The sequence below is a fragment of the Apus apus genome, chromosome 7, assembly GCF_020740795.1.
Source record: "Apus apus isolate bApuApu2 chromosome 7, bApuApu2.pri.cur, whole genome shotgun sequence".
Lineage (NCBI taxonomy): Eukaryota > Metazoa > Chordata > Aves > Apodiformes > Apodidae > Apus > Apus apus.
Genome location: NC_067288.1, coordinates 22,680,143 through 22,707,712, shown reverse-complemented (window position 1 = coordinate 22,707,712; position 27,570 = coordinate 22,680,143). Strand labels below are relative to the sequence as shown.

Below are 27,570 nucleotides of genomic sequence, written 5' to 3'. Positions count from 1 at the left end.
GGTGAAAAACGCTCTTATCAAGAACAAGGTGTTGACCCTCTATGTGGCTGCAGAGTTGAAAGTTTTGGGCCAGTATAACTAAAAGGGGTTGCTCTCCCTCCGTGGCACCTTGGAGATGATTTCTGATGTTCTGGGTGTGGGAAGGGCTTATCTCTATGTCATCTACAGTCCCACAGGCTCTTTGCCATGTGGCAGTTGCCGCCATCTCCCAGTTGGAATGTGTTAACAGGCTGTGTGCAAATTCCCAGATCTTGGCAAATGCAAAATAAAACGACTTAGGACATCTACATGGCGACTGTCAAAGTCCTGCTAACTTGATAGCTTGCAATTTGCTTTGATTTTTCCAGGCATATTCAGGTTTAGCTTCAAACATTCCTGTTATCTATCTGATATCTGTAGCCACACAGTGCAGCAAAGCTGCACACACACGGAGTGCAGCAAAGCTTGAAGACTCTAGGCAGGAACATCTCCCACTTCCCAGCAGAGCTAGTTATCTCTACTGATGTTTCAAATCTTTACAGAGAAGATACTAAATCACAAATCAGGTAGGGAGTAGTATCTCACAGAGTTCTTGTTGGGCTTGATTTCAATCTACTCTTTTTTTTCTTTTCTTTTCTTTTTTTTAACAACTCTAAATTTACCAAGTTTACATCTTTTCATTTAGTTTACTACAATGAGCAGAGGACTGAAATGCCACCCAATCTGAGAATGACCTTATAAAATGTCAATCTGAGTGGGAATGGAAAAGAGCTCTTTCTTGCCAAGGATAAGTCTCTGCAAATCAATCCACCTCCCTGCTTAGCCTTGCAGTGGGAAACAGCACTGATAACTGTCTCTTCCCAAGCCTTTTTAACACCTGAGAAGTAGTAGATCAGAGCTTCTCTTTGTAAAGCTAAAAGAAAGAACTCATCTGCAAACTCCAAAGCAAGATCCCTGCTATTAGTGAGCCTTTTTTCTCTCTTGCAGTTCTTGTGCAGAGCTGGTGCTTTATATCTGCTGTACCTCCCTAGGTTTACCCCTAGCTCTGGGTTGTTATTACTGTATTTTTTCCTTCTGTTCTTAGTGTGGCCTGCTTGATGGTGCACCTGGCTTACTGAATGTCCCCAACCCCTCCACTGCAGCCACAGTGCTCTGAAGGAAAGGCATGGGACACTTTCCCCTTGTCACGAGAAGACTGTTGAGATATGCCAACAAGACATTGATCCCGAGGACAAACAGGAAAAATCCCTGGCCAAAGCATAGTGCTTGTGGGGAGCACAGGAGAGACCGAACTAGCAAGGAAATCAACTTCCAAAATATCTATTATGCTGCTGGCGTGAGACAGACAGCACAGTATCAACTTGTAAAGCTGAGACAAAAGAAATTTTCCTGAATAAAGAGGCTCTCTCCAGTGATCCTTATGACCCCTTCTGTGCCCTAACTCTTCTATGACACACAGTATTTGGTGCAGCCAGATGGGCCCCATTGGCCTTTTTGAACTCACCAGGGTCTTTTTTTGCAAAAGCATAATTTGAACAACATAGAGTCATAGAATTATAGAATCATAGAATGGTTTGAGTTGGAAGGGACCTCAGGTTGCTCAGAGCCCCATCCAACCTGGCATTGAACACTTCCAGTGATGGGGCTTCCACAGCTTCCCTGGGTAACCTGTTCCAGTGTCTCACCACCCTCATACTAAAGAATTTCTTCCTAATGTCTGACCTTAATCCATTACCCTTCTTCCTCTCACTACAAGCCCTTGTAAAAAGTCCCTCCCCATCTTTCCCGTAGCTCCCTCAGGCACTGGAAGGTGCTATAAGGTCTCACTGGAACCATCTCTCCTCCGGGCTCAACAACCCCAACTCTCCCAGCCTGTCTTTGTAGAAGAGGTGCTCCAGCCCTTTGACCACCTTCATGGCCCTCCTCTGGGCAGTCTCCAGGAGCCCCACGTCCTTACGCTGGGGGCTCCAGAACTGGGTACGCTCCTCCAGGCGAGGTCTCATGAGAGCAGGGGAAAGGGGTAGAATCACCAGCACGGACCGAATTTTGTTCGGTCGTTCATTACTGTGCTTCTTCCACGAGGGTTTCTTGGTTACCCCGTGGAAGGGGGGGGGGGGGGGGGGGGGGGGGGCAGCAATACGAGATGCTGGGGCTACAAGAGGGTCCCCACACGCCCCGAGGTGCCCGCGCCCTCCTGCCCTGCGACATGCCCAGACGCACATCCCTCCTCTGGGCAGCAGCCCGCAGCCCGCCGGCGCGCCTGGGGGGCGGGCAATGCCGCGGCGGGGCACCCCCGCACCCCCGCACCCCCCGCAATGGGGCACCTCCGCGCGTGCGCGCACGGCTTCGTGTGCGCACACGGCTTCGTGGGCGCGCCTGCTCCCGGGCGCGCTCCCGGAGGGGCGGGGGGATGCGCATGCGCGCTCCTCGCTCCCCAAAGGCAGGAGCCGGGGGCGCGGCCCCGAGGCGGAGCGCCGGCCCCGCCAGGGACGCCGGGAGCCGCGATGGAGGTGCGGGGGGCTGCGCGGGGGGCTGCGCGGGGGGCTGCGCGGGGGGCTGCGCGGGGGGCTGCGCGGGGGGCTGCGCGGGGGGCTGTCCCGTCGCTCTCTCCGCCTGGGTCAGCTGAGGGGACCCTCGGAGGGCAGCGGTCTGTGCCTGCCCGAGCCGCCTGGCTCCCCTGGCTGGGAGCGCGGGGCTCCTCCGGGCTCCTCCGGGCTCCTCCCGGCTCCTCCGGGCTCCTCCCGGCTCCTCCGGGCTCCTCCCGGCTCCTCCCGGCTCCTCCCGGCTCCTCCCGGCTCCTCCGGGGCTCGGGGCGTGCGGGGCGGTGCGCGCTGGAGGGCGGCAGCTCCGGGCGCTGCTGGCGAGGGCAGCGGGAGGGCGGCCGAAGTGCCTGCAGCTCGCCGGCCGGCAGCTCTGCGTCCTGGGGCCTCTGTCCGGGCAAGCTGGGAGTTTTCTAGCGCTTGGAGCTGGTTGTTGCCCGGAGGCCTGAGAGGCTGTATTTTGTGCATAGTGCGTTTTTAATAAAGAGGGGTAAGTCTGTGAAGTCCTGCGACGGCTGCTTTCTGCTAAGGGTGTTGCTGGAACAGAAGAGGAGCAGGCAAAGGTGAATGGACCTGTTCCTAGATTTTACCACAAGTAGTCTTTTAGTTATTCTCGTGGGTTTTTGTCTGTCACAAAACGATGAGACCTCTGAGTCCTTGGGAACACTGGAAACCCCTCTGCGTTTGATCTGTATCTCTGCAGTATCTCTTAGCCCGACTAGGGTGACCTTCTGGAGCAGTTCAGAGGGAGGAGAGGCAAACACAAGGCAGCAGAACAGCCCTGGTGACAGCTCAGCTGCTGGATCCAGCAGTAGGTGTGACAGCCAAAAACTAGCCCGCTCCCCTGACACCATTGGCATTTATGTGTGAAGTGTCAGGTTTGTTTAGAAATAAACTGCTCTTTAGTTTGGGTGTTTTGTTTCCCCCTCTATGAGCTTACTGCTTATAAAAGCTGCTTTATCATACAAATATGTGCCCCAAAACTAGCTTGGAAGGAGTTGTGTATGTTCTGATAACTTTGAAGAGCTACAGTTTGGCATTTTTTTTAAAACCTCCTTTTCATGCTTTCCAGGTGCTGGATGGGAACAAGGCAAAATACACTTGCAGGGCTGAACCTCTTCCACTGCAGTTCTAAAGGTAATTGGTTTTGATACAGGCAGCCTTTCAGTTCAAGTGTGTGTCTTGGACACATGAAAGTCTGATGTTGAGTGTTGTCCATCATGACATTATTTCGTGGTCTGAATGCTGTATCCGTACTCTCTGATGCTTTCAAAAAGGTATTTACTGCTGTGATGAATTTCCTCTCGCCTTCCAGTACCCTCCTGGTAACAAAAGTTAAAACACTGGTACAAATTTTATGTGAAAGTGCAGTGGAGTTTAATGACTTCATTTCAGAGCTAAAAGTACAGAGGGGAAAAAGAAGAAAAATCAGTCTTGCTTCAGACTTTTAAAAACACATTTAGTTAGAGTAACCTCTCCAAACAAGACTGCTTGCTAATATGTAATATGGGAGCATGTTGAGCAGCTTTTTTTCCAGTGACAAATGTCATTATCTGATAATTTGCGGGGTGTGGAGGAAGAGCAGGAAATGCTTATCTTGTGTGAAACATACAAAATTAAAAGTTGTCTTCTAAGAAGTTTTTCGTTTTGGTTTAGACTTGAAAACTAGCAAGGGAGCTGAGTGGGATTACAGGAACTAGTTGGTGATGCAAAGGCAGGCTTCTCAGAGTTGTAGATGCCATGAGATGCACAAGAGAGTAAGCAGCAGACTGTTGAGCAAGTGGCCCTCAGAGCTTACCTGGCCTGTGTATCTCCTTGGTTTAAAAGTGCTCTAGGGGTTTAGAGAAGCTTTGAGTACTTGAGTCAAAGTACTATTGCAAGGGCTTTTCTCATGTAGAATATGTGTGATCTGGAGTTTGAAAGAATTTTGCAGCAAAGTTCCTACTGCACTGTGATGGAATCTCTTAAAATCAAATGGTTTGCCAGTGGTCAGTAGTATTATGTAGCTTGTTTGGCTGTACTGGTTTGCTCTGGGTGGAAGGAGGAAAGATGGTCTTTGGTGCAATAACCAGTGTGTATGCCTTGCTCTTCCTACACCCTATTATGTCCTCTCATCCCTGTGGCTGCCTCAGAGGCACGTTGTCCTAGAAGAAGAAATTTACTGGGCATTTTTAAGCCACCTGCAGTCTCATTTGTGACCCTTACTTGTTAACTCATAAAGAAATGCAGGTTTGTCTGTTGCAGACATAGGCAGATCTCAGCAGAAGATCTCATGTCTCCAGCTTGTGTGGTAAAATATGCTATTTTGTCTCAACAGGAGAGGAAGGAATGCTGAGTGCTCTCCTCTCCATTAAGGTTCTCCCTGCTTCCCCACTAGTAATCATGGTGAAGTAATAAATTGAGGTAGGAGGAATCAATTTGAAGTAACATGATGTGCTATCCTATGAAAGGAGATCCACCCATTGCTGGAGGGTTTGACTCAGAACCTCAGAAACCCCAGGCTTAGTTTGCAAGGGAAGTGGCTGGCTGAGAGATGAAAAGTTAAAACTGCAACTTGCATACACAGAAAATGAGGTGACTCTGGTCATCTAAAAGTGCAACAGAAGGAGATCACAGCAAGAATTCTAGGGGCAAAGAAAAAGTTGCTGTAACCTTTTCTACAGAGTGAAGAATTTTAGGATGATACCAGCTGTTCCACTGTGTAGGTGTTACAGTAATGCCTGTGATAAGGCAAAATCGATAATTTTTCTCAGACTTGCTCTTCCAAGAAAGCAGATCACCTGGTCTTCCTGTGGATTTTTGGGTGTTCATTTCAAAATGTTAATGCTTCTGTATCTTATTGGGAAGATGTTGGAATATATTTAAATTCCTCTTCTTCAATGAAAATTGAGATTAATGAATTAAATGATACTAAAAGTTTTCTTGTAGGTGGAATGAGAAGTTAATTCAGACAGCTAAGAATGCCACTGAGAAGTATGGCAAACTGCTGTAAAGGTGAATGTCTTGTAAGGATACTCACTTATTACAATTTGAAAATAACATTTTTACTTCAGTCCAGAATGAACATTAAAAGAATCTGCCTCTGGATTTGACACAGGCCTGCCCTAAAGAGTTGGGCATCCCTCGTCTTCAGATTGTGTTTCTTTTGGTCTGTAACATTACAAGCCCAATTAATCAATATGTAGTTGCCTTATAAAGAAAGCTTTGATTATTCTGAGCTTCCTGCAACTAGCAGGTTTTGGCAGAATCAGCAGCTGTTGAGTGAGGCTTCTTTGATTATAAGCCACATCCACAGGAATCAAAGTGTTGTGGAAAAGGAAGAGTCCAAGAACGATGTGAGCAACTGAGTTGGAGGGAATGTGAAACTGAAGTCTGTTTCTGTTTTGTTTCCTGGTCCAAAACTCTGGATGTCTGAAACTTTGAAGTAGCTTAACTCTTGTTTGAGCACACTCTTCTACATTTAAAGTCTGAGAGTTACAGGTATGTCATGCTTGTAGAATCCAGGTGCTTACTCATGCCTGACTATTGATTCTGTCAGTAGCTGTTTGAACAAGTAAACAATGGCTTTGAAAATAAGCATAAATCAATGGAGAATTTGGGTGCTGTTCAGAAGCTGCAGACTGGTCCACTTGTAGTTGTTTAGTTAGTCAAAACAGTATTTTTAAATCTCAATTAGAGGAACCTTATAAGAGATCTCAGCTTGGTCTGAATAAAAAGCCTTTGCTTTTGCAGCTATGGGACAGCAATATTTTTGTAATTGCAGCTGTTTAGGTACCACCTCAGTGATCTTAAAACATCCTGTGCCAGCATGTCACCTTCGAGTTTGCTTCATCTATTGAATTCTGGCTGGTGGCTACCCCCTTTGAACCCACAGAAGGCTTTGTTGGAGGCTCCTAATTCTTCCTTTCTTCAGATGGTTTTACCTGAACATCACTTCCTTGTTTGCTGCTTGCTAGAAGTGGTACCTGTTCTCAGGGGAAGATTTTCAGCAGTGGAAAATGCCTTCCATGTTGTGGGTCTGTTGGAGCCTGTTTGGCAGCCTTCAAGACCGATTTCAAGATAAAGCACCAAGTTAAAGCCTATCTTGGCAGTTGAGATAGGTTAGGAGCATGATTATTCTTGGAACAGGCTGCCCAGAGAGGTTGTGGAGTCTCCTTTGCTGGAGACATTCAAAGCCCACCTGGACAAGTTCCTGTGTGATGTGCTCTGGGTGATCCTGCTCTGGCAGGGGGGTTGGACTGGATCTTTCGAGGTCCCTTCCAACCCCTCGGATTCTGTGATTCTGTTAAGAGTAATTTGGTATTTTCTATCTAAACTTGTTATGGTTCTCCAACAGTACAACAAGAAGTAATGAACACCATCAATTCCTCCATTGGTTTTGCAAGACTGTGATGAGGGGGGTCTCCTTCAGTTGAAGTGACTGGAGCACTGGAAATCACGCTGTGTTTTGCATTCTCTGCTTGAGAGTTAGAAAGTCTTTGCTGCAGGGGTGTGCTCAGCAGCTTCTTGCAATCTCTTGAGGCTCTGGACACTAACTGAATGTAAGTAACGTAGGGTAATGTAGGGTAAATGTGGTTGTCTTCCTTTTCAGCTGCAGGACGTCCTGGCTCAAGCAAGACCCAGTTTTGAAGGAGGTTGTAGTACCTGGACTCTCTGCTTAAACTTCTTTCTTCAACGCACAAACAAGGTACTTTCTTAATAGAAGAAGTCATCTGTACTGGGTTCTCCAAGCACTTCCTGGACACACGTGTGCTTGTTTTCTAAATATACCCTTTTTTTCCTTTGGGAAGCAGATTAGAATGAGGGGGGAGTTATGTCTGGATAGTGGATTTTGGCATATTTTTAAATGGAGTATTAAACAGCAAGATAACATGATTTAAGATCTGGATGAAGTGAAATTTGTGGCAATTGTTCCTTTTCTTCTTCACTTGGCATTGTTGGCAAGTTGTCTTTAGGACAGGTGCTTCTGTTCATCCATTTGAAGATGGTTGTAGTGGCCACAACAGTGAAAGGGAAGGGCTGTAACTGTTCCTTCCCACACAAGCTCTGAATAATGCATAGGTTAAGTAGTGCCTCAACACTGAATTATGATGATGGTAATAAAATACAGGGCTTTAATGAGACTGCAACTAAGACAGAAACTTGCTCTCTTTTTGCTTGCACTATGGATTTTGTTGGGTTATATTATCTGTCAGCAATAACCCTAACCTGACTGGAAGAGAAGGGTAGTTCAGAATTGGAATTGTTCCTTGTTTCTTCAGCTTTTGTCAGACAGTAGTCTCACAGAACAGTGTGACTCTGTTGTGCCTGAGAGGGAAGAAATGCTCTTTATCAAAGCTTTGCCTGGTCTGCTCTGGACACCACATAGTGTTCTACTCCCACCTCCCTGCCCTCAGCCTGAATAGATCATGAAGTGGGTGGATAAGTTGGTTTGGTGGAAGCAGGGGTTTGAATGCTTTGGGCCACATTGGAAAATGACCTTAAAATGACAACAGTTATATATTCATCTTGGAACAGATGTGTCTATGGGTCGTTTCTCTCCAGAGCAGTTCATCCAGTCTTGTAGCTTTCTGCCTGGCAGGCTCCCACAGTGTCCTTGTCAGCAGAGGTAATCCTGCAGTATGCAAAACACCTCAGTGTTGCTTGGATGGCTGAAGCACACTGTCAGTGTCACCAGGAGCTCTTTGGTATATGGTCACAGAAACACAAACATTTCTCTGAAAGCTTGAAAAACCTCTGAACCAGCTGTTAGTTAAGTTCATTATAACCAAGTCAATAACAAGAATGAAGCTGTGAAGCTGTGTTTAAAGGAAAAGCTGTGTTGAGAGACGTGAACTACACAATGATGTGAAATAGCAGACCAGAAGGGTAGTAAGAATCTAACATAGCAAACATTTCATGCCAATCTCGTAGTAAATTTGGTCGAGACTACAGGTTGAAAACATCAGCTTTTTAGTAATTTGGTTTCTGTAAACATGACTAGTGAACTTCCTGGTTTCAAGGAAGGTGTTCTCTGTAATTTAGTAATTGAGTCAGACTCAAGGGAATTGAAATAATGTACTGAGTTATTAAACACCAGGATGCAAATACAGCCAACTGGTAGGATGCAGGAGAGGGTTGTGAAGAAGTGTGTCAGCTGTGCTGATGCAGGATTCATCTCCTGTCTTTTTTCCATAATTTTTAGTTTCTGTTACAAGCTCTGAAACCATGGAGTATTTGAAATGGAGTAGAACCTGTCTGGGTATGACTTACTGACTTGCAGAAAGTCTGGTCATTTTTTAATTGCTTATTTGACAGCTGGAAATCAAGTACCTCCTTCAAGTAGACCAGCTCTATCTCTGAGCAGCTCCACATGTGTCATTTCGATCCCAGTGCTGAGTAACTTCTAATGCAAGCTGAACTGGAACCAGGGAGGGCTGGAACTTGCTGTCAAAGGCTAGCCTTCTCTTTAGATTGAAATTAAAACCTGTGTGGGTGTCAGTTTGAGTAAAAAAGAAGCTGTTGCTTCAGAAGTTGGTAAAGTTTTTAGAAGTTTTGTATTTCTTACTATATTTAAGAATTTGCATATGTCATCTATCGGGATGATTTCTTAACACATTCTGCTTAGGACTTGAACAGGAGGATTTACTGTTTTCTTGAGGCTTTGAGTGATAAATTTTTAAGTGCCTTCAATTTTCAGACAACTTGTGAGTTCTAAGTGGCACTCACTGACTTTGACTGACAGATATTGACAAGAAAAATACAACACAGCGAACAAAAAGTGTTTAATGCATTGGCAGATTGTTGTGTAATATTTTCTGCCTTTGAGCTTCTCCTGTATTTTAAGAGTAATGTAGAAACGGTGAGAGGCAGAAAAAATTCTATTCACAAAGGCTCTCTGTTAAAGAAGAATTGCCTGAACACTTTTTGTTATTTAGGGCTTGCACTTCTTTCATTACCAGTGTTCTCATGATGATGCTAGTTCTAGGGATTTAGGGTTGTTTTTTTTCTGTAGAACAAAATCTTTAGTTGTGAATTTACTTAAATCCTCCTGGCTGTAAAATGTCTTAGCAGTGCTTTGCTACTGCCTTAAAGACTTTAAGCAGTGATATTTTTTTTAACTGTTACGGCCAACTTGGCAGGATGTGGCTGGTGTTAAGGAGAAGTTCTCAGGTCAGTATAGTGTGGAATAATTTAACCTTTTTGGAGGTGGGTTATCTGTGTGAAGCAGCCTGGCAGAGGTCTATGGTCTTGTTTTTATTTAGACCTTTCATAAGAATATGCAGGTGTATTTTCTTTTTCTGCCATATTAACTTGCATCAGTAAATTGTTACCTCTGACTAAGCTGTTGTAATATCTGCAGCTAGTAATGCAGGGAAAAAAAAATCTAAATGCCATGAACATTGCTTGTTTTGGAGAGTAGGTTATCCAGTGTTGTGTGGTTCAGAAAGGTACATCCTGGTTCTATGAGAAATGGCTTTTTTCCCCTGGCCTTCTGGCAGCATAAACAGACCTGGATTGCTCCTTTGACCTGTTAATTCCTGTGGTTGCTTCCTTTCACCAGGTTGTTAGAAAATTCCCCACACCTTCATCCTGTTTTGGAAGGTGGTTTTCTTAAGCTGACTTGATAAAATTGACTGAAACCAGTAGAATACCTCAGAGAACAGTGCCCTTGTGGGGACTGTGCATCCTGTGTTGCATCAGGGCATGCATTGTGTTGTGAGTAGCTCATGGTGGTTGTTCACAAGGTTATTCCCATACTCTGCCTTAGTGTGTTGAGAGCAGGATTCAGGAGAGATGCATAGTTGTTTTCCTCTGATTTTACATTTATCACACCTCCAGAGCTGTTAATTAGCACTCAAACTATCTTTTTTAGGTTTCCTCTGCTATTTAGAGGAGAGATGGCAGCCTGTGATGAAGACAAGCAAACTTTTGGATACACAGAATCAGAAAAGCATGTGAATTTTCTCCTAAAGTTAAGTAACAGGCACCTTTATGTTCTGCCACACAGAGATGGTCAGCAGTCAGCCTCTCCCCATAGAAGACAGTGGGAAAAGGAAGAAGAAAAAGAGAACCAGAGCCACAGATCATGTCCCTGGGAAGTTTGAAGGTTGGTTCTAAAATTTCTAAAATTTCAAAGAATTTCTAAGCTTCTAATTGTAATCGTTTGTTTTCCCTCTGCTGTTCTCAGTTTTCTCAGCTAAATATTGCTTTTAAGTTGTAAGTTAAAGTAAGTAATTGTAAGTTAAAGTTTTGTTTTTCTCTATCCCCCATGTTATGGTGTTGAGTCTCTTTCTTTTCTTTAGTGGTGAAATTGAATGAGTCCCATTCATAATCTGTTTGGGGTTTGTTTGTTTGCTTTTTGTAGGAGTAGTGCTGATGTAAAAATGTTTTGATGGAATAGATGTGAGCACAAATACTGTGAAGCACTGTGGGGTAAAAGAGAGTTCAGTGTGACAAAGCTGACCAGTATAAGACTTCTTAGTGGGCAAGTAGTGTTTTAAGGTACATTGCAAATCAAGACAAAAGCAGTCTTCTAGGATTAAACATTCATATTTCAATTATACTTAAAACACTACTTGCAGAGAGAGACTTTGTACAGTGGGCAATTTCTGGTCAAGGAGGGGAATGTTTTTCACCTGGAAAAAATGGTTCTGACTTTTACACAAATACAGGGAAGGTGGATGAGGTCCTAGATATTGCTGAGATAGAAAATGTTTCTTGTGTGAACAAATTTGTAATTTTAATGCTAGAATGAAGTCTGCTTAAATTTTCCTGTAACTTGAAGGAAGGGAGGTGAAAAAATGAGGCATAATTAAGGCTGGCACATTTACTATAGTACTGCATAAATCTATATTCTGTCTTCATTACCAAGGGAGTTTTTTCAGTTGCTGTCATATGAGGGATGCTTATCAGATAAATAGTTTGTCTTGGTGTTATTCACTGAAATGCTTTGCCTGATCTGTCCTTTCTGCTGGATTTCTTTGGCAGACTTGTACAAGCTGACTGCTGAGCTTCTTGGTGAGGGAGCATATGCCAAAGTTCAGGGTGCTGTCAGCCTCCAGACTGGGAAAGAATATGCAGTAAAAGTAAGTACAGAAAACAGGCAGCATCACCTCTGTCTGTAACATGTCTTCTCTCTTCTGGTATCTCAGTGAGAACCTGTAATAGAGTGGGTAATAGCAAAAGGTTTGAGAAAATTTTTGGTGCTTGAAATGAGCCTGCTTTATAACTGTCGAGCTATTTGTCATCTTAAGTATTGTGCCTCTGGATTGAGCTGGTGTATCAGCCACAGAGAGAATTCATAAACACTAAATGACTGTGGTGGTTAGATTTCAGGGCAGGCTTTCCTCTCATGTCCTGATTTGATCGTAGTCCTACCACTTCTTATCTCTGATGGAAGAAGAGGCCAAGTCATTACCTAGCATGGCCTACCAAATAATACCAGCTTTTGAGAACACTTCTCAAGAGTTCAGTAAACATCAGTTATTGCCATTAGTTCATGTAAAGCTGTCTCTTTCTTTTTTTTTTTTTTTTAATATAGAGGTGAATCTTCTGTAGTACCAATATATTAAGTGTTAAGGCCCACTTACAGATTTGTGGTTATCCCAAGTCCTCCATTTATTTACAAGCACAAAAAATAGTAATAGGAAAGCTTTATGCTTGATTCTTTTGTGAAAAACACACATAATTGTAAGTCCCTTTAAAATCTAGTCCTATAGATGCTGTAATTTTGTGTGTGCTTTGTTGAATTGTTGAAGGTGAAAGTCTGGAATAAACCACCAGCTACCTTATAAATTAGGTGTGATCAGATACCGGTTCCCCTGTAGTACTGGTGAAGCTTTGCCTGTTCTGTACTAGAGAGCTCTGGCTGTAAAAAGGACACTGATACTGGATACAGAGGGTGGTAGAATTTGCAGCAATGTCAGGAGCTTTCAGTTCATGTAGCAATCATTCAGTCTGAGCCTGTGTGGAAAGCCTTTGTCCTTGCCCTCTTCCAGCCTGAGGAATGTGTAAAGAAGGGTGACTTCTGATGGTAGTACAGAAGGGCTCTGAGATTGAATGTATGTTTTCTTTAACATGTTAGGTCCTATTTTTGGTCTCCCTGAAGTAAACACTATGAACCAAATTCTCATTTTGTGATCAATTTAATATTTTTTTACCTAAATACCTGGAGTGACAAATCTCTTCTTTTTGACTGTTCATTGTATGATGTGACTCAGATATTTTTTGTTAGAACTGAAAATTATGTTCTTTTCTGCACATTGCAAAGTTAAAATGATGAAAGAAGCAGCTTGTGGTAACTGGTCAGTGACTGTAACGTGTATTTACTTCCTTTCTACTCTTTCCTGTCCTCATTTCTTTTGTCCTTTGAATGCCTTCCAGAGCTCTGCTGACGCTGTAAATAAATGACAGATGAGCAATTAAGCAAAAAAACAAAGATGGAGTGTTTCTCTCTGCCTGAGATCCAAACTTTAGATCAGTTACTTAATTCCAGAGCCACATGCAGAATTCCTGCATTCATTTTTCAAATAGGAGCTCTGTGTCTTTCCACAGATCATTGAAAAAAACGCTGGGCATAGTCGGAGTCGGGTTTTTCGTGAAGTAGAAACACTGTACCAGTGTCAAGGTAACAAGTAAGTATAGTGTCTTGCTTGTTTGTTTATTTAAAGTACTTTAAACAGATTTTTCAGATTTTGAAGCCTGTGTGACTAGGACAGGAGCTCCTTAAAATCAGCTGAAATTGAGAATTTCCCCTTCTCATACCTGTGAAATATAGGGAAACACAAATCCAAAGTCACATAACTTGATTAGCAACCAGGTCAGTATAGCCTGAATGTGCTTCAGTGATGCACAGCTTTTGTCTGAATGAGGAATTAACTTTCTCACACTCTCCCCTGTGATTTCACCATCAGCAAAAGCTGACCTGATACCAGCTGCTATTCCTTGTCTTAATGTGTGGTTTGTCCTTCTCTTGGCATCAGCCTTCCTGCTTTTGCACAGGATCAGCCAAAAGCTAATTTACTTTTCATTTGGAAATGTGCTGGCTTCACATAACCACAAAATGAAGTAACTTGAAAGCTGCTACTCCTGGCTCAAAAGCCTACACAGCCAGTGACAACATGCTCCATGATAAGCTTAAGCCATTTCTGAAACTGCTTCATGGGATATCTGTGTTCATCTAGGGTGTATACAACAGCTGTTATGTCTACTACAGTTGTGCATCTTCTATCTAGCCTTTTTTTACAAATTTTTAGCACAACACTTAAAGATAATTTAAAACCAAACTTGTTTACCAAACTCATGGGCTTAAGTTGTGCTACAGAGAAGCAGATTGTGTCTTTGTCCTGTGTGTGGTTAAGAGTGTATGGTCATCCAGTACCTAATTAATGAGAAAGTCAAGCTCTTGTGACTATGTGCAGAATTTAGATTTTGTGTGTATTATAAGCATAGAAGAATCTGGCTTAAGTGTTTGACCTTCTGAAGATATCATGGGGTGTTTGTGCTGCAAAAACTGTACACTAGCTAAACAGGAATGTGTTTGTCTAAAAATGGTCACCAGTGCACTGCATATAATGTTATGTTGACAGATGTCTGTCTCCTCCAAGGCCTGTGTGTTCTGCTTTGTGATTTCCAGAGAGAAAGAATGCCAATTTAATTATTTTTGTTCTTGCCTTCAGCACAAATGCAATGTTCTAAATTATTAAATACAACCTATTACCAGTTATCTTCCTGTCAATTGAGCAGCAGCAGAACTCTTTCACAATTCCTGTCTGAATTTAGTGTTTGGCTTGCTTCCCCTGCTTAAATTTCAGTGTGAGCTGGAATTGTGGTTTTAATGCCATGGGCAACCAAAGCAACTTGTTTAATTAACACTTTTATTTTTGGTTACTTGTGGCACTTCTTCATTATCCATGCTGAAACTCTTCATTGTTCTGTTTATACTTTGCCTGTTTCTTCTATTGCCCTTCTTTTTTTTCCCATTTTTTTTTTTAAGGAACATTTTGGAGTTAATAGAATTTTTTGAAGATGACACAAGATACTACCTTGTCTTTGAGAAGCTGCGAGGAGGTACTGTGCAGTAACTCTTCTTTTTCCTTCAGTAAATGCTTTAGTTTCCCTTCCCTTAAAATTACTGCATCATTTCATTGTGATTTCCTCTAACACTGTTCTTTTTAAGGCACAGGCTTCTCTGACAAATTAGCTAGAATAGGGCTTGATTGGGATGAATCTGTATTTGTCTGTTTTCCCATCTCCATTTTCTTCCTTTAGTTAACCCTCTTGGACTGCAAGACTCTGCTTGTCAGTGTACCTGCATGGCTGCTGAGAGGAGGATAATGCTGCACCTTCTTCCCTCTCTGTTTTCTCAGTGGTCAGCTAGGGCTAAGGCTGGATTTCTCTTTGAAAAATTTCAGCATTTGAAGTGTTAGGTATGTGGGTTTGAAGAAAGAAATAATGGGAATTAGGGATCAGACCAGCTTCTGACATGCTACAGGTTCTGTGGCTGGCAAGAGTGAGAACATTAATCTTCAATGCAAGCCTTACTTTAGTAACTCCAGTCTGGAAGACCAGTATTAACTGCAGCGTTGGGGCAAAACTTGAGCTTTCCATTTTCAGCTTTGCCTTCCTGTAGCTATGGTAACTGAAGGAGCTCTGCTCCCATTTTAGCTGTGTTCAGTTCATCATGATATGCAGAACCTGTTTAATATCCTTACCTGACAGCATTTTGTAATTGAAAGCATTAAAATCCAGCTTATTATACTCAAATCCACCTTATTATATTTTCTTCAGTTTTCCTTTTTGTTTTTTTGTTTTGTTTTTTTTTTTTCCTTCTGAATGCATTTTGGGAGGTGCTGTATCGTTCTTTCTCTCTGAATATTGAAGAGGTGGTAACAACTGTGACAGGAGTGCCCTGTTATTCTTTCTGTTTGTGAGATTCCTGTACGTGGGCTGAATAAAATGTCTGTAGAGTCTATGTTCATTGATATTGATATAATTCTTATCTGAGAATTTGAAACATCAGCTTTATTCAGAAGGGTAATGTGAAATAAACCTGCTGAGTGAAATGAGCACTTCAGGTGTCATATTGTTTCCTGCAAAGTCTGGAGTCTTTTCCACAGGCATGGAAACATTTAAGAGCTGTTACTACTTTCTGAATGTGTAAAGAACAACTACACCAGAAAGACCCTTTGAACTCTGTGCCCTTTAGAAATCTGTAGCAAGCTAGAAAGTACCTTCTGCATTTGAAATCTGATAACCTCATCCAGGGTGGCCCTCCTCCACCCATTTGACACAACATATCTGTGCATATCTGAAGAGTCTTTTGTCATATCAAAGCATATGCAAATAGTTTTAGTCCATCTTTCTTCATTTTGACTGTTTTCCCTGTTTGCTCTCTGAATACTTGCTGGGAATGAGTGGCAACAGCATTGATGGCATAATAGGAATTACCCAATAGAGAATGGGAGGTTTCCTTCTACATCTAGAACTGAAGAATGAATATTAAATCACCTGACATATAGAATGTTTACTGTATTGGGAGCTTATAACAAATGGCAGTTACTTCTTGAATTTCTCTGCCTGATGGCTTTTATAAATGTCCCTGACAATGGAAGACAGTAGTAAGGCTATTTAGTGGACTTGGATATCTGTGGGCTACATTTAATCGTTTTTTAAAAGATATTTTTAATCTTTTGAGAAGATTGATGGCATTCATTTAAAGAAGATCAAGAATCACACTTCCCTTTATGCTTTGTTGAAGGGATACCAGTGGAGGCCTGTCTGCAACCACCAGTCCTCAGTATGTTTGTATTTGAGAGGTTTTTTGGTCAAATTTCATGTTCCTCTGCAAATTTTGCCTTGTCAGGGCATGAGCCTTACTTTGATGTCAATGGGAATTTTAATGTGTGTTTAAAGGTAGAATGGCTTGTTATTTTGATGGTGTGTCCTTGATTTTCAGTGCAAGGTTTCCATTGTCACATTGCACAAAAACGTGGAGAGTTAGTTCAAGCATGGCCACCTGTGGCTGGGGGAGGATGGGTTTTGCTGAAGTGCTCTCTACATCCTTAGCTGATATTTGAGTTTTATATAGTACTATTAGCAAGTCTCTGCTGCTTACAGTGTGTAGAAAACAGACTGATCATGCTGGGGCAGTAAAAAGTGATTGCCTCTCATGCTGTGCTTAAACTTTAGGGCTGCAGTGTTGGGAAGTTACATAAGCATATATACTTAAGCATGCTTAAGTGTTGAAGTTGCTCAGTTATACCTTCTTCTTCTTAGTCATTCCTCTGTTCTGTCCACGAAATTGTCTGCTGTGAAAGGCTGTTCTAAAATATGATAAAGGGTATTACAGATTCGTGATGCTTGGTGCTAGTTCATCATTATTTTCGGGGGCTATTTTAATATCAAAACGTGGCCATTGTGACACTCCAGTTTCTGCCATGCAAACAGACTAGGACAGAGGGTGAGCTACAGAGAGATTTTCTAAGTTACTTCCCCCTTTATAGCAGACTGGCAGTGGCTCCAAGGATAAACCTGCAGTAGTGACAAAGCCTTTTCTCAGCCCAGGTTGCATTCATGCTAGGGGTTTCCCTTTCTCCTGTTGCTCTGACAGGTTCAATCCTGGCCCACATACAAAAGCGGAAACACTTCAATGAACGAGAAGCCAGCAAAGTGGTGAGAGATATTGCTTCTGCTCTGGATTTTCTTCATACAAAAGGTAACAGAAGGCTGTCTCCATCTTTCCTAGTTGATGATGTACTCTTAGGTTATGGAGCACATTTTATCTGTTAGTAGTCAGCCTTTGCTAGCGTTTCTATTTACAGCAATGTCAGATGACTTACGCTGTTTTCCTCTAGAATATTATTTTCATAATGTGATAGTTTAAGTTATCAGCTGTGTTGAGATGGTGTAACCTTTTGAAGAAGAAAACTGAAATTGGCATCCAGGGAGAATTAAATTAGAGCTGAATCCTTTTTCTTGTTCCTCTTACCTAAGCCGCAATGGAAAGGTTACCTAAAAGAGAGCTAGTATTTTTTTTTTATTTCCTCCTCTTTCAGTTCTACAGAGATGTTTTTCTGCATTTACCCAGAATTTCTGCTCTTTGCAAGACCCCTTTGTTTGTAGTAGCTTTTGGTCTCCACATTTAAACCCCCAGTGTTGGGCTGAAAGACCTACAAGTGAACCATATACATTGTTTGAAGGTGTCCTCATTTCATCAGGGACTTGCTCAGGTTTCAAAGCAGTTCTGATTGTGGAGAGTTCTTTTATGTTAAAATGCTTTCTTGCAGCTTTTTCTCCTTGGAAGTACTTTGGTTTCATTTCAGAATACCTGTGTGTGTTGTGGTCAACCCATAAGAGAGACCTACAGAAAGATTTTAGTTTTAATTCCCCTCTGCTCAGACGAAGGGGCAGTGATTCATTAAAATGGCTTTAGAGCAGCAATCCACTCTCTTGCTTGTCATTTCCTGGGAATTGGGAGAGTGGGGATGTGGCTTGCAGAATCAGCTGCTACAACATTCCCTTTCATTTTATTGTTTTCTTTATGGTTCTTCTGTGTGACATTAAAATAATTAGTAAGTAGGATACAGAACACTAAAGTAAACAGGAAATTAAAGCACTTTTATTGCATAGCTTAATGGTGAAGTGCATAAGCTAGATGCTTTGAAAAAAAAATTGAGGACAACTAATTCTTTTGCTAGGAGTAGTTTAAAACTCAGTTGGATGATAATACTGCCTTACACCCACTTGGGATATGTGTGCTTTATTGCTAATAATCCACTGGAGGAGTGTTTCAAGGTGGTTGTTTTCTCAGTGCTATGTGCAGCTGCAAAAGAAAATGTTATATAATCAGACATTTGAATTCAAAATATAATACAAAAAAGTGCTTTTGGGTTTCACACGGCAAGCCAAGCATACATTGGGAATTTTGCAAGCCTTGTGGTAAATCTCAGCTTGGGCCATCTTCACTTGTCATGTTTTCCATCTTCCATGCATAAGCAATGTGGACTGCACCATTATGAAAGCTCTGGTTCCTTTAGATTGTTGCTGTGCTGTGAATGTTCTATTTGAAGTCATGTCTTCTGGAGTGTGCCAAAGAAAAGACATCAGATACTCCCTTACCTAGGGATGGGTTTTTTTCTCATATTCTGAAGTAGTATCAAGTATGCTTGGAGTGTAATTTTTTTTAAGCAAAACTGAAGTGTGGTTAAATTACAGACAAGCTGCTCATTTGATTTGATTTTTGGTTCTTGCTTTCTGCATTCCCATTAAGTTTGATCATATTGAACAGAGAACTTCCAGAAATTGTGTTTAGGCATTTGAAGAACTGCTTTGACAACATGGAACCACCTTTGCATGTGAATTCAACAGGCAGATAACTTTGCATTTCCCTGTTGGGTTTGCCTATTCTGATTGCAGCTGAATGGATGTAGAAGCGCTTCGATTGTTTTCATTTAGTCTTTTATACTGCATCTCCAACCAAACCATTAAATTTTTACTTCAGGAATGGGTACATACCTTTCCATTAAAGGGATGATATTTTCACTTGGGAACTCAGGGTTTGTGGTGGGGTTTTTTTGGCAGATTGTTTTAGGTATCGTCTGTGCTGGTAGGAGTTCAGCAAACCACCAATTTTTTCCTTTGGAAGGAGGGACCTTACTGTAGAAGGCACAAAAATAAAAACATTTTTGAATAAACTGTAGTATATGTGTATACACAAACTTTCCTCCAGGTCAATAGTTTTAATAAGCTGGTCTTAGTTAACATAATTAATTTGGGCTAAGCCAAAAAGTTCCAGTGTTAGCAGGTTCTTTTTGCTTGACTGACTCTCATTTACAGATAAAGGCACAGCAGGATGCAACAGTAACTTGTAACAAACACACTTGGAAATTCAGTTATTTGCAGTATCATTAAAGGGAGGTTGTGGAGCAAACTCAGGCCTAGAATATCTCTCAGGCCACCTTGTAATAGACAGAGGTATTAAAAAATAAAACAGGAGAGCATCTTCTCTAATCAACATTTGTATTCTTGTTTAGGTATTGCTCACAGGGACCTGAAGCCTGAGAACATCCTGTGCGAGTCTCCAGAAAAGGTCCTACTCTGGTCTCTTAACCTTCTGAAGTATATTTGTTAACTTGGTTTCCAAAGACAGCCTTCACATTCTGTCTTGCTCTTCTTGAAGACATTTGAACCCACTAATGATCTTCAACTAGATTTAATTGAACTGAAGCTCGAAAGAGACTAAATTCTTCTGTGAGCTGTAAAGATGTGAGCATCTGGCTAGGAGATAAAAAGCCAACTGTTCTCAGGGAGAGCATGGCAATTACAGGCAAAATCTCTTCTGTTCTGAGGCAGTACATAGATGGACAAGCAGCATTTACAGGCCAGCTGGTCATGTTGTGTGTAGTTCCCAAACTGCCCCAATGTGTGCTGGCACCTAGCTAAATAAAAAATTAATGTAGTAGGTTCAGATGCTGGGGATGTGGGAGCAAGTGGGACAGAGGAGTCAAATACACCTGTAGGAGACTGTTTCACTAGTCTTCCTGCTAGAACAACTTTTTGTCCTGGAGTTTTCCATGTGGCACTGTATTCATATGCATTGCATTAGCCCCACTCTTCTGGACCTCTTGTTTTGTCCTTGTTTTTAGGTATCACCAGTAAAAATATGTGACTTTGATCTTGGTAGTGGGGTGAAGCTGAACAGTGCATGTACTCCAATAACTACTCCTGAATTAACAACACCGGTAAGAGGCTGCTGTGGCTTCATGCTTTTCCTCTTCTACCATAGAACAGGTTTTCTTCTCTCCAGAGAAGAGCTTCCAGAGGTCTTACTGCAGCTACACCCAGTGGTGGGTCCCTCATTTAAAGCAGCTACACCCATGTGGTAAATATTGTCTTGGTTTCCCAGTCATAGAACACATGTTCAGGAGTGTTCACAAAGTTCAGGAGCTCATTGTTTTAATTCCCCTGTTGGCCAGGAAGTACCACATTGATCCTGGTTGTTTCTTACCCCATCAAACAAAGCAGCTTTTTATGGAGGTTTTTTGTGTGCTTATGGACTGAGTTTGAACCTCAGTTTTGTGTTCATTTTCCCCATATTTGGGTTCTGTAGCTAAGACCCATGAGCTAAGGGAAACAGAAGCTCTGTAATCAGTGTGGGGCTCTATAGTACCACGTTAGTTTGAAAAACTACAGTGCTATGCTTTTGGCGTTATTCTGAGAGAAAAATATGACAGTTTTGCAGAAGTCTTATAGAAACCACCTCCATGATATACTTACTTCCTTTCTGAAAAGCCTAGTGACTAATGGGGATAAGATTTTTAAAATCTGAAATATGTAAATTAGTATTTTGACCCTGTATAAAGGATCACAGATTTGTATGGACCTGTGTATCATTCTGCTAAAGAACAGTAGGAACTCTTTTGTCTTCTGTTAGGTCTCTGTAGTCCTTACACCTGAAGTCTGTTAATTTTTTCCTGTGCAATATGCTCACAAAGCTCTTGGCAATCCCATTTAGCCTTGGAGGGAGGCAGTAGTTGTGACTTGGCTTAACAAAATGAGACCTGCAGTGGAAGCCAGCAGTAAACTTTAGTACTCCCTGATGCCTGGTTCTGCTTTTAGACCAAGCCACCTACTATAAAAAGAAGAGAATGATAAACCTGAGTCTTGTTTTGATTTGACCCTTCCTTTGAAAACTTGCTTTTATTGGGTTTTCTAGTGTGGGTCTGCAGAATACATGGCACCTGAAGTGGTTGAAGTCTTCACGGAGGAGGCCACATTCTATGATAAGCGGTGTGATCTTTGGAGTCTAGGAGTGATTCTGTACATCATGCTCAGTGGTTATCCCCCTTTTGTGGGCAACTGTGGCACAGACTGTGGCTGGGACAGAGGAGAAGTCTGCAGAGTTTGTCAGGTGAATGAATGCATGTGTCCTGGGCATATGTGGGGGAGTGCAGTTTGTCTCCTGAACCTAGGGTGTAAGACTTGCCATAAAGCCAGCAGTGAAGAGCTGAGTCTGTAACCCAGTTAGTTATCTGGGAGGATAAGCTGTCCCTGAGAAGTGAGGGTGGTAATACAAAAGTTGAGTCAGAAGTCTGTCAAGTAAGGTTTGGCAACTGCTTCTTTCTCCTGATACGAGATCTCAGAGCTTCTCTTCATCCTCTCACCCACCCCACCTTCCTTCTGTATTCTTTAATTCTTGATCTGGCTTTTGGTAGTCACCACAATTCCTCAGATGAAGGTTGAGCCCCAGGAGAATCTCCATGCAAGGAGTTTAGCCTTCCTAAATTTCTGAACTTAGTCTTTCTAAAAACTGAGTACATTGGCTGCCTTGGCAGAGGGTGGCAGGGGAAGGTGTTTTCAGCAGACAATGAATGCATCATTGTCCACTTAGGGTGTTCTGAATCACTCTGGAGCTGCCTGTCACTCTCCATTGACTCCATAAGGAGACTGGATGGTTTTGGTTTCAGCTGTCACACACCACATGAAGTGAATAAGATTGAGTGAGAAGAATCCACCTGAGAAGTCTTTTTGTTGCACTCCAGTTGCTATTTAAACTAACAGAATTTTCCTTTACTAGAACAAGCTTTTTGAGAGCATCCAGGAAGGCAAGTACGAATTTCCTGACAAGGACTGGTCACATATATCCTCTGAGGCCAAAGATCTCATCTCAAAGTTGCTGGTTCGTGACGCCAAAGAACGACTTAGTGCTGCTCAGGTTTTGCAACATTCTTGGGTTCAAGGAGTATGTATCCCCCTTTATATTTTTTCAAGTTTTGTTCTTCCTCCAAAGTGACAAACAAGCTGTTCTTTGAAGTTTTAATAGAGTAATTGTATGTTTTAGTGCTCTTGATTAATTAAACAATACACAGTGGCTTTATTCTTTCTGGGGTGGTGAATATTTGGATGAAGCTGTCAAGTCTTAAGTGTTTTTTTTAAATTACTGCTTTATGCATTTTAAATGGCTTTCTGGTGAATACCACGCACTGCAGTACACAAATTATTGTTATTCTATAATACAGTAATGCAGAATGCTGGTAGAATCATGAGATTTTTTTGGGTTGGAAAAGACCTTTAAGGTCATTGAGTCCAACTGTTAAACTAACATTGCCAAGTCCACCTCTAAACCATGTCCCGAAGCACCACATCTACACATCTGTTAAATACCTCCAGGAATGGTGACTCCACCACTTTCCTTGGCAGCCTGTTCCAGCCCCTGACAACCCTTCCAGTGAAAACATTTTTCCTAATACCCAATCTAAACCTCCCTGGCACAAGTTGAGGCAGTTTCCTCTTGTTCTTTTGCTTGTTACTGAGAAGAAGAGACCAACACCCACCTCACTACAACCTTCTTTCAGGTAGTTGTAGACAGTGATAAGATCTCTCCTCAACCTCTTCCTCCAGACTAAACAACCCCAGTTCTCTTAGGTGATCCTCATAAAACCTGTTCTCCAGGCCCTTCAGCAGCTTCATCGCCCATCTCTGGACATGCTCCAGCACCTCTGTGTCTTTCCTAGAGTGAAGGCCCGGAGCTGAACACAGCATCTGAGATGCAGCCTCACCAGTGCTGAGTACAGGGGATGATCACTTCTCTACTCCTGCTGGCCACACTATTCCTGATACAAGCCAAGATGCCGTTCATCATCTTGGCCACTTGGGCACATCACTGGCTTGTGTTCAGCTGGCTGTCAATCAACATCCCCAGGTCCTTTTCCTGTGGGCAACTTTCCAGCTACACTTCCCTAGGCCTGTAGTGTTGCATGGGGTGGTTGTGACCCAGTTGCAGAACCTGGCACTGAGTCTTGTTCAACCTCATTCATCTAGCCAGTCCAGATCCCTCTGTAGAGCCTTCCTTACCCTCAGACAAATCACTCCTGCCCAGTAGATAGATACAGTTTTAAAAGAACAGTGATGTCCTCTTTTGTTTTAATTCCTAGTTCAGGAGAGAAGAGAAGACCCTCTTGAGAGCTTCCGGAGCTTTAGTCTTATACCTGTAAACCCTCTTGTGAGAGGAGACAGATCATGAAACACAGTGTTTAAACCAACAATGATTTATAAACCCACAGTGAATTACTTTATATGCAATATCCATTAGTTCTAAAGATAAGGGGGTGTATCCTGTTTATCACACTCTCTTGGGAAAGCTTGGTTTCCAGCTGCTAATACATAACTAACTTTTCTTAACTGCTTTTTCTAGCAGGCTCCTGAAAGGGGATTACCCACTCCTCAAGTTCTTCAAAGGTAATTTATTTTTTTTTTAGATGTCTGTAATCTTGGTCAAAAATCATTACTGAAACAATGAGGAGTAAGGTGACAAATCAGGGGGTTGAGAGTGGAACTTCATAAATGCACAGTGCTAGTTTTGTTAAGAACATCAGAAAAATTAAAGCTTTCTTTATGAACTAATCTTTCTTTTTTGTGGAGAAGGTATCAGAGAGGATTCCTGCAGTGCAGTGCTAATCTTAGAGAGGAAATAATGATGGCTTTGACATTTTGCTGCCCAGGAGGGGAAAAAAAGGCATAAAGGCATGTGTTACCCAAAGAGGCTACATTCTGATGGGTGGAATCATCATGCACACAGACTCAGATCTGACCTCCACTGCAGTTGGTGGTAATTACATTATCAGTTTAGCTGTAAGCAGGGCAAGCCTCCTTTAAAGTGATTTGATGGCAGATTCTGTATGCCAGAGAGCCTGAGTCACAGGTCTGTTACTATTTCCATGCTTGCCACTGGCAATTCTGAGTGGTTCTTCCCTTCAAAAATGCATTTCTTGAAGCCAGCTGAGCAATTATAGTGGGATTGCAGTTGTCTGAAGCCAACAGTATTGCCTCATAGGCCCATCCTTTTTTATCATGTAGAAATTAAGAATGGCATCTCAGGTGGCTTCCTGGGAAGTCCTTTGCAGAACAAGAACCAGAACTGTGACTGTTTGAAAAATCCCCGACTGGTTTTGTTCTGTATTGCTGGCCCTTGCTCTAGGGACAGATACAGATATTAATGAGTCATTTTCATAGAATCATAGAATGGTTAGAGTTGGAAAAGACCTTAAAGATCATCTAGTTCCAACTCCCCTGCAGGGGCAGGGACACCTCCCACTAGATCAGGTTGCTCAGAGCCCCATCCAGCCTGGCCTTGAATGCTTCCAGAGATGGAGCTTCCACAGCTTCTCTGGGCAGCCTGTTACAGTGTCTCGCTACCCTCACATTAAAGAATTTCCTCCTGATCTCTAACCTAAATCTCTCCTAATTTAGTCCTCCCACGACGAGCCTTTGTAAAAAGCCCCTCCCCAGCTTTCCTGTAGGACCCCTTCAGGTACTGGAAGGCTGTTATGAGGTCCCCCCAGAGCCTTCTCTTCTTCAGGCTGAATAGTCCCAACTCCCTCAGCCTGTCTTCATAAGAGCAGTGCTCCAGGCCCTTCATGGCCCTGCTCTGGACATGTTCCACCAGGTCCACATTTTGCCTTGCTGTTTTGATAGGAGAAATAAACCCCCCTGGAAGTCAGTGTTCTGCTGTGAGGGTAACCGTGTGAAGTGACTTTTCTCGCATGTGTTGTAACTGTTTTCTCCTTTCCCTTGAAAGGAACAGTAGCACAAAAGACCTGACACTTTTTGCTGCTGAGGCCATTGCCCTCAACCGCCAGCTGTCTCAGCATGAGAATGAACTCAGCACAGAGCAGGAGAACGTTGCCCATGCTGTGTGCTCCATGAAGCTTTCTCCTCCGTCCAAGTCCCGCCTCGCCAAGCGCAGAGCAATGACACACGCCACCAAAGCCACTGACTTCCCACCAGTTCCTCATGAAGCCTTTTAAACTTCTTTCCTGCTATGAATTGGCAAGATCAGCCTGTGTTCTTTGGATTTTCAGCACTGATAAAAACTTCTCTGCTTCTGACACTTTGATCAGAAGCTTGCTCTTGTGATGTGACTTGTAACTTTTTAAGGGGACAGCTTTTTATGGGAATGTTTTTTTGCCCGTCAGATTTGGTACATTAAGATAATTTAGCTGATCTTTTTAAGTTGGAGAAGATGGGTTTGCTGCTGTGTTATCTGAGGAGATCAATCACGAAGCTTTCCTTACTTTCTTCTTAAAAAAACATACTTTAAAATGAAAACTTAAAGCATCAGAAAAGAAACACTTTCTGGCTTTGCCCAGGAGAGCATTGCATCTCTCCCTGCCTGTGGCTGCTCTCCTTAATGGCACATCTTGCAAGATGCTGTTGCTGCTGGTGTCAGCAGCAGAGACTGTTTTCAGCCAGCAGTGCCCTCTCTTTCTGTAGACTCAGGAAACAAAGATGATGACTGGGTGGGTCTCTGTCTCCATTGCCTTTACTGGGCTTAAATTGTATGAGAATGGTACTGTGAAGGTACAAGGATTGCTCAGGCTTGTAGAGATGAAGAAGATAGTGTTGTTTTTTATACTGTTGATAGTTTGTGTGTCAGTGTGTGGAATGGAAGCTTGGGGATGTGTTATTTTTTCTGACACTTTTGTTCTTAACTATAATGTACTCTATGTAGTCTTTTTTTGTTTGTTTCTTGGGGTGGTTTTGTCTCTGATATGTCCCATTCTCTGACAGTTACATTCTTAAGTCTGATAACCACAGTATAACAAACTGTATAATAGTTTATATTTAGTATCTGGGGTTATTGTGTGTTAATGCTATTCCCACTTGCACCTTCCTTTCTGTAAGCGCATATTTTTCCAGGTCCTTTTGTGTGTGTTACCTGGAGTTCTTAACGTGAACGGAGAGGCTTCAGTGAATTTTGGTATGTGGATAATTTATGGTTAACAAATGCAGAGGTACATCTGTAGAAATGGTGCTGCAGCTGTTGCATTCTGCCTCCTGCCGTGATCTCAGGCTAGGTGTCTTGATTTTTGCTTCCAGTTTTTAGTACTGTGGTGCACCAAGGGTCAGGAGTAATTTGGAATGGTACAGGCTGAAAAGCTGAAGATGTCAGATGACCAAGGCGAGGTGTCCATGCAGAAGGACACAGATGTTGAGCACTTTCTGAAATGTGAGCTGTGAAAATTGGGCCATTAAGATGCCCGACGTGATGCACCTTAAACTTGCCAGCCATTTCTGAATAACCTTTGCCAGGGCATTGTGTACAGGGTGGAGAGGGAGAGGAGGAGACCCTCAAGTTCCAGCACAAAACCCTCCTGAGCAGAATGAGATGGAATTAAGTAGCAGATCCAAGAAGCTCTTGGAAATTCAAAAGTCAGAGCTGAATGTCTTTGCATGGCCTATTCAGAGCCATTTTACATTAACTTTTAGCAGTGTGCAAACAGCTATTTTTATACAACATGCAGGATTTTGTGACTAATATTAAAGTTGTTATTTAAAAGTTTTTATACATTGTGCCAGTGGACAGATGATGAAATGTGTTTTGCTTTGTTTTTATTAAAATGTTTTAAGTTATGGATTTAACGCATTTGGTGGCTATGTGGTTTTTTCATCTTGATTTTTGGTGAGCTAGAAAAATAGAGAAGTACTTCCTTACTTCAGTGTGACATTGGATTTAAGACAATTTAAATCTCTGAAGACTAAGCATACCTCCCTCTTCTCTGGCTGCATTGCTTTATTCATGTCTGGGTTATCCTGTAATCTCGGATTTCTTGTGGTAAAACGAAGCTATGACTGCACAGAGAGGGCTGAAAGGGATCCTGTGATCCTTTTGACCTTCAGAAAAGATCAGATCAATAAGGGCCGGTGAGTTCAGAAGCTTATCTGCACTCTTACATTTCATGTTCTTTCCTTTGATTTGTGTATGAAGCAAAAACCCTGAAGCTTGGCCAGGAGTGGTGGTAAGATGCAAAATACTCCTCTTGGATGGAGCCCTGAAGCCTTTTGGGCTCCAGAAGTCTAAGCAGCAGCACTAACATGAAAGTGTGAAAGGGGAGCACTGAGGGTGCTGCTTGCCCAGAGACAGGGGACTCTGATGGGTTTGTTCAAGCATTGGTGAGTGGTCCTTTGCAGACTTTGCTGTGGACCTGCTGCTGTTCTGTGTTCTTGGGTGAATTACTGGTCTGGACAGTCAGTCCTTTCCTTGCACCACCCCACCTAAACCCAATATGGA

At 42.4% G+C, this 27,570-nt stretch overlaps 1 protein-coding gene across 5 annotated transcripts; it reads left to right on the top strand.

The window, feature by feature from the left end:
• The first annotated feature begins 2,408 nt into the window (after positions 1–2,408).
• On the top strand, positions 2,409–26,925 carry MKNK1 (MAPK interacting serine/threonine kinase 1). 5 transcript variants are annotated; one of them, XM_051624929.1, is made up of 14 exons: positions 2,447–2,489; positions 3,592–3,656; positions 7,111–7,206; positions 10,510–10,608; positions 11,490–11,587; positions 13,056–13,135; positions 14,497–14,570; positions 17,113–17,217; positions 19,535–19,590; positions 20,147–20,242; positions 21,217–21,411; positions 22,078–22,242; positions 23,695–23,738; positions 25,078–26,925. In XM_051624929.1, the coding sequence occupies exons 4-14, from the start codon at positions 10,512–10,514 to the stop codon at positions 25,304–25,306; spliced, it is 1,239 nt and encodes a 412-aa protein (XP_051480889.1). In that variant the 5' UTR covers positions 2,447–2,489; positions 3,592–3,656; positions 7,111–7,206; positions 10,510–10,511; the 3' UTR covers positions 25,307–26,925. The 5 variants fall into 5 exon arrangements, with proteins under 5 accessions (XP_051480888.1, XP_051480886.1, XP_051480890.1 ...); XM_051624928.1 differs by lacking the exon at positions 7,111–7,206 and having other exon boundaries at positions 2,409–2,489; positions 23,698–23,738; XM_051624926.1 differs by lacking the exon at positions 7,111–7,206 and having other exon boundaries at positions 2,409–2,489.
• The last annotated feature ends 645 nt before the right edge of the window (positions 26,926–27,570 follow it).